General features: G+C 39.8%; 1 protein-coding gene across 3 annotated transcripts in view; it reads left to right on the top strand.

Annotated features, from left to right (window-relative positions):
* The window catches only part of SLC16A9 (solute carrier family 16 member 9), an 83,925-nt gene that overhangs the window by 26,002 nt on the left and 44,917 nt on the right, over positions 1-13,006 (top strand). For 2 of the 3 annotated variants that reach the window (XM_086382448.1, XM_086382450.1), the window contains exon 2: positions 9,300-9,532. In XM_086382448.1, the coding sequence (XP_086238574.1) occupies positions 9,337-9,532 (196 nt within the window). In that variant the 5' untranslated portion in view covers positions 9,300-9,336. Of the gene's footprint in view, positions 1-7,602; positions 8,204-9,299; positions 9,533-13,006 lie in introns of those variants that run through there. The other variant, XM_086382449.1, reaches the window with a different exon arrangement.

Here is a 13,006-nt window from a genome sequence, read left to right on the forward strand (position 1 = left end):
TATTTAGTCCTTCTGTCTAGTTTTTAATTGACTTGTTTTGTGTTTTTTTTGATGTTGAATTGTATGAGCTGTTTATATATGTTGAATACTAATCCCTGATCTGTCATATCATTTGTAGATATCTTCTCCCATTCAGTAGGTTGATGACTATCTTTAGTGTTATGTTTGGATTTCTTTTTCTTTTTTGTGTGTATATTTATTACAGATTTTTGGTTTGTGGTTACCATGAAGTTTTTAATATAGAAGTCTGTATTTATATGTGCCAGTTTTAAGTTACTGATCTCTTAGTTTCAAATTCATTGTAAAAACCCTGCATTTTTACTCTCCTCTCCTTATAATTACTGTCTTTGATATCATATTTTACTTTTAATTTTTTGTGTATTCCTTAACTGTTTCTTACGAATATAGATGATTTTTACTACTTTGGTCTTTTAACCTCTCTTGGGATTCCCTGGTGGCTCAGATGGTAAAGAGTCTGCCTGTAATGCAGGAGACCTGGATTTGATCCCTGAGTCAGGAAGATCCCCTGGAGAAGGAAATGGCAACCCAGTCCAGTATTCTTGCCTGAAAAATCCCATGGACGGAGGAGCCTGGCCAACTACAGTCCATGGGTCGCAAAGAGTTGGACTCGACTGAGCGACTTCACTTTCACTTTCACTAGATTGTAATGTGTAGATAATTTCCTACCTTTACTGTGTATTTCCTTCAGTGAGCTTTTTCATTTTGTGATTTTCTTGTTTCTAGTTCAGGCCTTTTCTTTTTCACCTAGAGAAGTTCTATGAACATATGTTGTAAAGCTGGTTTGGTGGTTCTGCACTCTTCTAGCTATTGCTTGTCTGTAAAATCTTTGATTTCCCTATCAAGTCTCTTCAAATTGTCTTTCAAAATAGCTTCTGATTTTGAGTTTTATAAGATGTCATCAGAGTCTGAAGTTAATACAGGTTAAAAGATTCCAAACTCTCAAAGAGTGTACTAGAATATACAACAATACATGTAGTATATAGAAGCATATTTTCATACAGTTATATGAACAAGAGTCCCAAACTTTGAGTATACTCATGGAACACTAGTCCAAATGTTCTGGTACTTATTGCTCTTGTTTCTTTTTTAATTTGGCTGCACTAAGTTTTAGTTGTGGCATGCAAGCTATTAGTTACAGCATGTAGGGTCTAGTTCCCTGACCAGGGAGTGAACCCCAGGCTCCCTGCATTGGGAGTGGGGAGTCTTAGCTTCTGGGCCACCAGGTAAGTCTTGATCTTGCTATATTTTTGGGGAAAAAAATCCACCATTTAGATTATATAATGGGTTATTAATGCCAGGATTTATTACAAAAAGTGTGAAAAGAATCCTTTCTTGGGGCTCTAAACTCAAGCTTCTTGGGATACTTTGCTCTTAAATTTCAGTGGAAACTGCTGTCTTTCTAATATTTTCCTCTGTAAGCCTTTGAAGATCCACTCTTTTCACTTTACACCAGAGCTGCTAAGCTTGTTCCTGATTCCAGACCCGTATTTGTCTTGATCCTCTTGCTGAGCCACCCTTTAGTGAGTTTCTACATTATTTTTTAGAACTGACCTGCTTTCCCACTTCCCTAGTTAAGACTCCACTGTCCAGTGCAGGGAGTGTGGGTTTGATCCCTGGCCCAGAAACTAAATTCCCACATGCCGTGCTTCACCCTATGCTGCTGCGGCTCAGTTGTGTCCAACTCTTTGTGACCCCATGGACTGTAGCCCCCCAGGCTCCTCTGCCCATGAAATTTTCCAGGCAAGAATACTGAAATGGGTTGCCATTTCCTACTCCAGGGGATCTTCCTGGCCCGGGGATCAAACCCACATCTCTTGCACCTCCTGCAGGTTGGGTTGGCAGGTGGGTTCTATACCACTAGCATCACCTGGGAGACCATATCGTTGGGAATGGCCAAAAAAAAGAAAAAGAACCATTCATGAGGCCTTCCACTCCCGCTCCTGCCTTGATTGCCTGCATTTCCCTATGACTCCTAAACATTTACTGCCCACCCAACCTCTGTGGCACTTCCCCATATACTCTTGTGGATGCTTCTTACCTTCCTAATGGGCGTATAAGCTCCTAGGTGGCAAGGCCTATGCCTTATATTTCGTCTGAGGCCCCTTGGTATCTATTGCAATATAATTTAAATTGAAAGTGATCAAAAAATTTCTGGAATGAGGATCCCATTTTTATAACACAGCATTTCTGTAAATATTAGGATAAACAAGCCTAGTGGAAATTGCAGTGACTTAATTTTTGGTTACCTTTTATTGGAATATAGCTGCTTTACAGCAAAGTGAATCCACCATATGTATACATAGATTCCCTCCTTTTTGGATTTTCTTCATTTAGTTGCTCCCAGAAAGCGCTGAGTAGAGTTCCCTGAGCTATACCGTGGGTTCTGATTAGTAATCTATTTTGTACACAGTACAAATAGTGTATATACGACAGTCTCAATCTCCCAATTTGCCCCACCTGCCTTTTCCCTCTCTTGGTGTCCATATGTTTGTTCTGTACATCCACGTCTCTATTTCTTTTTTTTTTTTTTCCACGTCTCTATTTCTGTTTTGCAAATAAAGTTCATCTATACCATTTTTCTAGGTTCCATATGTATGTATTAATATATAATATTTCAATTAATTTAAGCTGTTTATTCACAAGAATACCAGGGAAGACATTTTATCATATTGGATCATAAGCTATGAAGAAGAATTAGTAAGATGAAATTTTCAGAAAAAAATGGTAATTCCTATCTATATTTCCTTATTTTGTGGTCATAGACTGCACACCTAAGGTTAACCTTTGACCCAAACAGGATTAAGCTGGGTGTGGATAGTTAAAATAATCAACTTGAAATTACTGCACACTCACAGCACGTTTATTCTGTTGCACTTAAAAGAAACAAATGCCAGCTAACTTGAAATAATTTATTAGGTTAGCTCTGAGAATGAAATGGAAGGCTGGAGGAACCAGGCCTGGGTATCCCTTGGGAGCCAAGGTAGTAGGATTAGACAGAGGCTTTCTTTAATGCACTGCCACTAGGATCAATAAATCCCAGATATTTTTCTTTTATTAGAACTTGCACTCAAGTTCAGGATCCTGGGGAAGAGGTCCTACTGGCCTTGCTTGGTTCAGGTTCTACTTTATAGGTCAAGATCAAAGACCTCTTGATTAACAGTCCCACCAACCATCTATCCATGAGGAAAGACCCCCCAAGTGCTCCAAAGAAAATTGGTTACCATTACAACAAAGAGGAAAGGCTAGTCTAGTTGTGAAGTCACCTTATGGAATATAGAAAATCAGAAAAAGCAGGTGAGAGACATCGAAAGGATAGCAGATTACAGGAGAAAGATGTTGCCCTGACAGAAAATAAAAAATCACTAAATGGTATTTTTCACCATGTTCTGTTCAGACTACCTGTGTCTCAAATTCTGAGACAATGAACAGTCAGAAGCTCTTAGCCAACTCTTTTAAAAAGTTGTCATTCTAGTCCCGGTTGATACATATGGGAGCTTTGTATTTCAAAGATTTGCTCTCCCAAACATTTACTGTGAGAAGAATTTCTCTGGCTCCTGTCCTATGTGTTGAAATGTCACTCAAGGCAAGGCAAAGCAAAGCAAGGCATGGCCACAGGTATTTGGTGTATAAAGGCATTTCTGTCTACTTCAGTTTGAAAACTTGCAAGGGAGATACTCCTTACCTTTTCACTCCCCTTCCCTTTCCCTCCAGAAAACTCTGACTTTTTTTAAGATCATGGTGCTTTGCCTTTGTAAATGTGTACTTTTCCTGGACACCTGTACCTTGAAGATTTAAATGAAGGACAATCTCTTATACATTAAAAAAATTATTTATTTGTTTATTTATGACCGTGTGGCTCAGAGGGTAGAGCGTCTGCCTGCAATGCAGGAGACCTGGGTTCGATCCCTGGGTCAGGAAGATCCCCTGGAGAAGGAAAGAGCAACCCACTCCAGTACTCTTGCCTGGAAAATCCCATGGACAGAGAAGCCTGGTAGGCTACAGTCCATGGGATCGCAAAGAGTCGGACACGACTGAGCGATTGCTTGCTTGCTTGTGCTGGGTCTTCGTGGCTGCGTGGGCTTTTCTCTAGTTGCAGCAAGCGAGGACTACTCTTGAGTTGTTGTGTGCAGGCTTCTCATTGCAGTGGCTTATCTTGTTCTGGAGCAGGGACTCTCAGGTGCATGGGCTTCGGTAGCTGTGGCTCCCAGGCTCAAGAGCACAGGCTCAGTACTTTTGGCCCACAGGTTTAGTTGCTCCTTGGCATGTGAAATCTTCCAGGATCAGGGATCAAACCTGTGTCTCCAGCATTTGCAGACAGATTATTTACCACTGAGCCGCCAGGGAAGCCCTGCATTTGGTTTTTTATACAACCTTTTGGCTTCATTAGGTATTTGGTTGTTGAAGTCATACATTACCTGGTTTATGGAATTAAGACTTATTTTTTCTTTAAAAGGTACTCTAAATAGGAATTGCAGACACCACTATGTTGTCTCTAGAAGGAACAGAATTTATTATTTACTTTTACAATAGAGTAGGTACTGGAGAGAATAGACTTCTCAGGTAGGGGCATATCTGAATACTTCAAAGGATTTTCATATTTGCAAGTATTCTGTCTGCTAACACAGTCATGTGGTCTGAAAGACTAAATTTTAGACTCTACAGTTTTGTGCACAAATTGTAATATTTCTTGGTTTTCAGTTATGAAATATTGAAAGTTAATTTGTACAAAAAGCTGTGGCAGGTGGTGACGTGATTTTTGCCCAGTACTTTGAATGTCAAAGTGAAGAAATTCACCGAGTCGCAGGTAAATTGATGGGTATAGCTATGGCTCTCTTGAAAAAGTGAAAGTGAAGTCGCTCAGTCGTGTCCAACTCTTTGCGACCCCATGGATTATAGCCTACCAGGCTCCTCTGTCCATAAGATTTTCCAGCCAAGAGTACTGGAGTGGGTTGCCATTTCCTTCTCCAGGGGATCTTCCTGACTCAGGGATCGAACCCAGTTCTCCTGCATTGTAGGCAGAGGCTTTATTGTCTGAGCCACCAGGAAGTCTCTTTTAAGGTAGCCAAATTCCTCACCATATAATTAGGGACATGCATGAATGGAAGAATGATATTCCTACTCTCTTCACCTATTTGTTGATGAAACTACAGCCAAGAGAATGGTTTGGCAAAATCTGTGGATGAAGAAGACTCTTTGAACCTGACTGTGAAACTGGCATGGTGAAGGGAGACAGAAGGTAAAGATGCCTGGGAGGCCCTGTTGAGGGCGGGAAGCTCAGGCCTTGGGCCTCCAAATCCATTACCATATAGACTACTTCAGAATTTATAAAGAATGAATGTTTTCAAATTTTTTAAAAATATAATTTTGATACCAAAACCCAGTCAAAACTAAAAACAAGAGACAAATCTCACTTACGACTTTAACCCTCCCCCAAAGAGACTGACATAATCAAAATAGAGCATGAACCAGGGAAGTTTTAGTCTACTAATTCAAGGATGATTCAATAGTAGAAAATAGAGATTTTATTAAAATTAAAAAGAGAAAAAAATCACAATCATCTCCATATGCACTGGAAATGCATTTGAGAAAAACATAATACACATTCTTTATAATAACACTTGAAAGTAGAAACTTTTGTCCTTAAGTTTGTGGAATATATCTATCTGAGCCTCAGAAGCAATACCATGGCACTTGAAGGCTTTTCCATTAAAGTTAGAAACTGGACAAAGATATATACTCTGATTATTTAACATTATTCTGTATGCCTTGTCTCACACAAAGGCAAAAAAAAGATTAGACATATGAGAATCCAAAGTAAGGGGTTTGTAGATGGCTATATGACTGTATTATATTATCAGTTGTATATACCCAAGAAAATCATCGAAGAATCTAATTCAAACAAGAGATTTTATAGTAAGGTAGTAGGATCCAAAATTAACATACAGATAATAATAGCTTTTATACATACAAACAGAGGTAAAGAAATAAACCTAATTATAATGTTAGCAAAAAGAATAAACTATATAAAAATAAAAAGAAACATTGAGGAAAACTTTAATAAACACTAGAACACAAAATAGATTGGACAAATGCAAAGATATGAAATGGAAAGTAGACTCAACATCATAAAAGGAATTTTCCCCCTTAAATCAATTTATAATTTAATTCAGTCATAATGAAAGCACTATCAGATGTTAGAATCAAACTGATTCAGAAGTTCATATAAAAAAGTAAACAAACAAGTGAAAATCTCTCAGTCGTGTCCAGCTCTTTGCAACCCCATGGGCTATACAGCCCATGGAATTCTCCAGACTGGAATACTGGAGTGGGTAGCCTTTCTGTTCTCCAGGGGATCTTCCCAACTCAGGGATCAAACCCAGGTCTCCCACATTGCAGGCAGATTCTTTACCAGCTGAGCCACAAGGGAAGCCCAAGAATACTGGAGTGGGTAGCCTATCTCTTCTCCAACAGATCTTCCTGACCCAGGAATCAAACTGGGGTCTCCTGCATTGCAGGTGGATTCTTTACCAACTGAGCTATGAGGGAAGCCCAAACAAACAAGAGCCAAGACAATATTGAAAAGGTGTGCAGTGATAGACAGGAAAGAAAGTATTTGCACTGAAATTTGAAATATATTAAAAATGCTTAAGGAATAATTCTCTGGTGCTCAAGTGGTTAATTCTTTGCACTGTCACTGCTGTGGGTGCGGGTTCAAGCCCTGGTCAGGAAACTAAGATCCCGCAAGCCACATGGATGGGCCCAAAGAAAGAGAAAGACTTAATAGTTAAACAAATTTGATAATGATGGGTGACTAGACAGATCATTGGAACAGAAAGAAAAATCCAGAAACACCCATATATACCCAAGAATTAGATAAGAATTACAACTGACTTTTCACCTATGAGACAACACATATCATTCAGTGAATGCTGAGAAATGCAAGTTAAAGCCAACAAATTGACAAAAATCCTGAAGTTTCACCGCACACCCAAAGTTGCTGGGGCTCAGATAAATTGGTTTAATTCCTTGAAGTCAATTTGCTAATACTAATTACAATTACAAATCTATATTTGTAGTTGGCTCAGCAATTCTTTTCAGATATGTATAAAGATATATGTGAATGTGAGGTTATTTATTACAGCATTGTTTTTCTTTGGGAGCAGTGGTTAAAGAATTTAGAATTACTGGAACACAACGTAGCTGAAAGAAAGGAGTGAGGATGGTTATTACGCATTGATGTGAAAGATCTTCAAGGTATTTTTCAAGTGAGAAAAAGCAAGACACATACCAATATAAGTATAACATGCTATTTTTTGTGTGTCTAAAAAAATTAGAGGGAATCTATATTTGAGTTAGCTTAGACCCGGGTTCGATCCCTGGGTTGGGAAGATCCCCTGGAGAAGGAAATGGCAATCCACTCCAGTACTATTGCCTGGAAAATCCCATAGACAGAGGAGCCTGGTAGGCAACAGTCCATGGGTTCGCAAAGAGTCGGACACGACTTAGCGACAGGGCTATCAGGCTATGTATTTATGTTAATTCTGTGTGAGTGCGTGCTAAGTTGCTTCAGTTCTAGAAAGATACAAGAGAAACAAGAAGCGTTGGTTACCTTTGAAGGGTATGGAAATTAGACAGGAACTAGGTAGAGGGAGACTGTATATCGTCTGTCATTTTTTTTTTTCCATTTTGAACCAAATGAATGTTTTGTTGAAAAGAGGATATCTAAGACTATTTGCTTGTTTTTGCTTGTTATATTCATAAAGAAACTCTTGAAGGGGACTTCCCTGGTAGTCCAGTGGTTAAGAATCTACCTGCCAATGTGGGGGACACGGATTCCATCCCTGATCTGGGAAGATCCCACGTGCCATGGAGCAACTAAGCCCGTGTGCCATAACCACTAAGCCTGTGCTCTAGAGCCGGGGAGCAGGAGCCACAATTACTGCAACCCAAGTCTGGAGCCTGTACTCTGCAGCGAGAGAAGCTCCTGCACTGAGAAGCCTGCGCAAGGAAGACCAAGTGCAAAAAAATAAATGAATATGTTCTTTTGAAAAAAAGGAAACTCTGGAGGGATACTTGAGTTGGTGAACATTGTGCCGTGCTGCCTATCCTCCCTCCAGACTCCCTTTAGGAATGAAAGGTTTCTTGCCCCTGAAACTGAAGGGCTGCTGACAGATGGCTTCAGGTAACAGCCCCCAGGGGTAATGGTTGCCCCTTTTGAATAGAGTCACCACACCCGAGGTCACGCCCCCTTCCCAGGGGACCTGCAATTGGTGAGTTATCAACATGGGGCTGTGAAGGGCCAGCTCCTCTTGCCCCACTCAGGGCAACTCTGAGAGGTCAGCTGGCTTTGGAAATCTCCTTAGCCCTTAACTCGGTATGGTGGCTTGCCTTCTCTTGCTGCTCTCTGTTCTCTTCCATTGAGAACACTTTTAATAAACCTGCTCTTGCTAAGAGTCTTCTTCATGGGGAACTCAACATGCAACAAGAATCCAAAACAGTCATTTCCTGTGGCTGGCTTGGGGTGGGAACCTGGTGAGTGGGGATAAATTTGGGAAGGAGACTTTCCACTCTATGCCTTTTTAAAAAATTTTGAAGTGTAGTTGATTTACAGTGTCATGTTATACAGCACTGTGATTGAGTTGTACATATATTGTGTGTGTGTGTGTGTATATGTATGTATATATACACCTACATATGTATATACATACACACACATATATATATTCTTTTTAGATTCTTTCCCTTATAGGTTATTACAAAATATTGATTATAGTTCTCCATGCTATACAGTAGGTGCCTGTTGGTTATCTATTTTATATATAGGAGTCGGACACAACTGATCGACTTCACTTTCCCTTTTCACTTTCATGCATTGGAGAAGGAAATGGCAACCCACTCCAGTGTTCTTGCCTGGAGAATCCCAGGGACGGGGGAGCCTGGTGGGCTGCTGTCTATGGGGTCGCACAGAGTCGGACATGACTGAAGCGACTTAGCAGTAGCAGCAGTGCATATGTGTTTATTCCGAACTCCTAATGTATCCTTTTTATAATATAAAAAACATTTTTTGGAAACATGTGGATATAGTACTTATTCAAATCAGAAATAAAAATTTTAAAGTTAACTTGATATGTCAGTGATCTCTTATCCTTTTCCTTGTGTATTTTTAGGGAACTTTTTAATATTTTAATTTAAGAGGAGCTATTTTAAATCTAAAATACCATGCCTTACCATACTCTAAATATGCTTTTTCTTTTTTCTTTTTTTCTTTTTTTGCGTAGGACCCAGTGAGAGACGCCTGCTTGACTTCACGTTACAATGGAATTTAAAAAGCCACCCGATGGTGGCTGGGGCTGGGTGATTGTGGTTGTCTCCTTCTTTACTCAGTTTTTGTGTTATGGGTCACCGTTAGCTGTTGGTGTCTTGTACATAGAATGGCTGGACGCCTTTGGTGAAGGAAAAGGAAAAACGGCCTGGATTGGATCCCTTGCAAGTGGAGTTGGCTTGCTTGCGAGTAAGTGGATAACTTTGTGCTTCTCCTCACTCATTAGTCGTTTAATTATGTAATTGTTTCCTGGCTCATTAACACTGTACAAGGCATAGGAGGCTACAGGTTTTTTTAAAAGTATAATACCTACTTTTCTGCTTTCACTGAGATTATAAACCTCTCCTTCACTGTTATAGTGTGTCTGACAGTCATGTCTGACTTTTTGCGACTCTATGGACTGTAGCCCACCAGGCTTCTCTGTCCATGGGAATTTCCAGGCCAGAACAGTACAGTGGGTTGCCATTTCCTTCTCCAGGAGATCTTCCTGACCCAGGGACCAAACCCAAGTCTCTCGCATTGCAGACAGATTCTTTAACATCTGAGCTACCAGGGAAGCCCTCACAGTACTAAATTGTGTGAAAATACAGAAATTCCATAAGATATTGAAGAATTCATAACTTTATTCATTTATTTGCTGCTGTGTACTAGGCACTGATGCTGGATATGAAAGGATGAATGGCTAACACATCATTTATTTCTGTCTTAAAGAGGTTCAGTCTAGTAAGACACAAATACTTCCACAAGTAAGAAAGATACAAGGGTGTGAGGACAGTGATCCACGTCTGTCCGATGAATGCTGGTGACCAAAAGGCCAAATGTTTTGCATTAGTCCTGGAAACAGTTCCTCTGTGATTCATAGTTACTCCTCTCTGATTCAGATATACTGTGATCAAATTGCATGTCCTACATTTGTGTCACCTTCTTAAGAAAAATTTGACATGGCAAAGGATAGTCCCATCTCACATTGATGATGCGATTAAGGATTTAAATGCATTGTTATGTATGTGATGCATTTTGTGTGACCTTTTTGTAATGTATCCAGAAGTAATATTCTTGATTAGCACTTATCAAGTATGGTACAATAGTGATTCTTAACATCTTTAGAGAGCGTAGTGGAGGGGCTTTTTTTTTTAAGGGTTATATGCACTTCAATTTCTAGAGTTGCAGTTTGAACTCCGCAGTATATTTAGTGATTGTCAGTCTAACTTACTTGGAACTGGTTAAGAACAGACATGCTAAAACGTAGCCCTGGAGTCTCTTTCTGTGCTTTGAACTTGACATGATGATTCATTGAGCAAATCACAATCTGTTCTTATGGGAAAATAAGGACAACGCATGTGGTGATTTGTAAGATCTTTTTGCAGCTCTACAATGATTTCCAAAGAAAATGCAATGGCTATTCCTTCTTTTAAATTTGTTGTCTTTCCTGATCACTAAAGGGGACTTCTTAGAACAAAATAAAACATAAACAGTTGCTTCCAACTGATTCATTACCTTGTTAAATTAAAAACAAGACTTGAAAAACAATGCTGGATCATCTGGCCATGTCAGATAAGATAACTAAGCATAACTAAACAAATGAAAATAACACTCATTATAAGCTTAAGAAAAACAGGAAACATTTGCCAAGATTTGTTTGAAAGAATTTTTCAAAATGTGGGCTGTTTGTAAAGCTGTCAGAGGACAAGTGAATGGTGGTTGATATGTTTGAGAGTATAATTTTTAGAAAATGATCTGGTGAGAAGAGAATTTTTAAATGTTTTCCAATTAGTCATCATTTCTATTAGCAAATTCAAAGTTAAATAGGAATGCAATTACTTGCCTTCCAGCCAGAGTCAAAGGGTAATTGAAATACTACCTCTATTAGCACATACCTGGAGAACAGCTCTTTTTCATGAAGTTTGTCCAGGTAGGACTTGAGGGTTTGAGGGTTCAGGGAAGCTAAGATCATCTTAGGGATGGGTAGGGTGGTCAGAGCTGACGTTGAGATTCTGAACTGTGGCTCTCCACTTTCTGCAGGTTCCCCAGTGAATGGTTAGTTTGTCTCAGGGCCATGAGCAGCCCTCTTCACTTACAGGCAGGACCAGATACATAATTTGCAAGCCCATGTGCGAAATGAAAATTCAGGACCTTCTGTTAAAAAAGTTAAGAATTTCCAGATAGCAAGAGCAGGGCAGCAGACCAAGTGCATGGCCTTTTTTAAAGCCAAGTCCTGTCCCGCTGGTTGGGCTGGAGAGAGAGCATCCCACTGAATGTCCAGGGAGTGAACAAGTACTGAGGGAAATGTTGGGCTGAAGTCAGAGTTAGTCTGAGCCCTGGCTCCACTACCCTGTAGCTGAGGGATCACATGCAAGTCACTTATCTTCAGTGTCTACAGCTAGATGAGGAGACACTTAGACCAGCTAATCAAAACTTTTGAAGATAAGCGTAGACTGTGGAGACCAGAGGGTTCCAGAATGAGGAAGCAGTGAGAAGAAAATGCTGACAGGAGACCTAAGACTTACGGGTGTGTGTGTGTGTGTGTGTGTGTGCGTATGTGTGCATTTGCACGTGCCTGTGTGCACTTTAGTTGTCACTGAATATCCACGTTGTTGACCTCTCTTGGCTCTTTATAGCACAAATTAGAGGACAAATCCTGAGAGCTATGGTAATACAATGTGAGCGAGAGGTGTTGAGCAGTGTTTGAGCCACATTCAGCTTCTACTTCGTCTACCACTTTGTCCTACGCAGAAACAAACAGATCGGTACTACCTTGGAAACAGGAAAAGTACACCTCACGATGTTTATCAGTGATTCTTTTTCTTTTAACTCTATTAACTTACTTACTCTTGGCTGTGCCGAGTCTTCGCTGCTGCACATGAGCTTTCTCTAGTTGGTGGAGAGTGGAGACTACTTTCCGACTTCTCATTGCAGTAGCTTCTCTTGCTGCGGAGCTCGGGCTCAGCAGTTGTGGGGCACAGGCTTAGTTGTCCCGTGGAATGTGAGATCTTCCCGGAACAGGGATAGAACCCATGTCCCTTGTCTTGGCAGGTGGATTCTGGACCAGTGGACCACCAGGGAAGTCCTATCAGTGATACTAAAATAGGGAGATAATCAGAATCATTGGCAGAAAATTTCAGCATATAAACGCCTGGATTAGACCTTAGGTATTCTAATTCAGTTTATAATGGGGCCCACATACATGATTTTTTTTTCAAGAAGCTTCCAAAGTGATTTTCAAGTTGGAACTACCACTGGCTTAAGCCCTCTCCACTTAGATTTCATTCTGGCACTTTTTTGATGTTTTTCAAATATGTGATTGCCGTTGACTTATTTAGAAAGAGAAACATTGTAGGTTTGTGGTTGAATGTGTCACTGTGCTCATTCTGTCTAAATCATGACAAATAAATTGTGTCCAGTGTCTGCAGTCTGGTGTTTGCATCCTTTTTGATAAAAATTAATATAATTTGTACATATATATGTGTGTGTATGCATATATGTATTTATATAAGTACATCTTTGATAGTTGTTCTTCAAATTTAGGAGCATATATGAATTACTTGAGCTTTAAAAAGCCCATTTCTTACTCATCAGTGCTGTGAGGGTGGAGATGGTCCCAAGAATCTTCATTTTTTATCATTAAAAAAAATATATGTATTTATTTATTTATTTGGCTGCTCA

This window comes from Bos grunniens, chromosome 28, assembly GCF_055505025.1.
Source record: "Bos grunniens cultivar Pamir isolate PY7600 chromosome 28, Bosgru_T2T1.0, whole genome shotgun sequence".
NCBI lineage: Eukaryota > Metazoa > Chordata > Mammalia > Artiodactyla > Bovidae > Bos > Bos grunniens.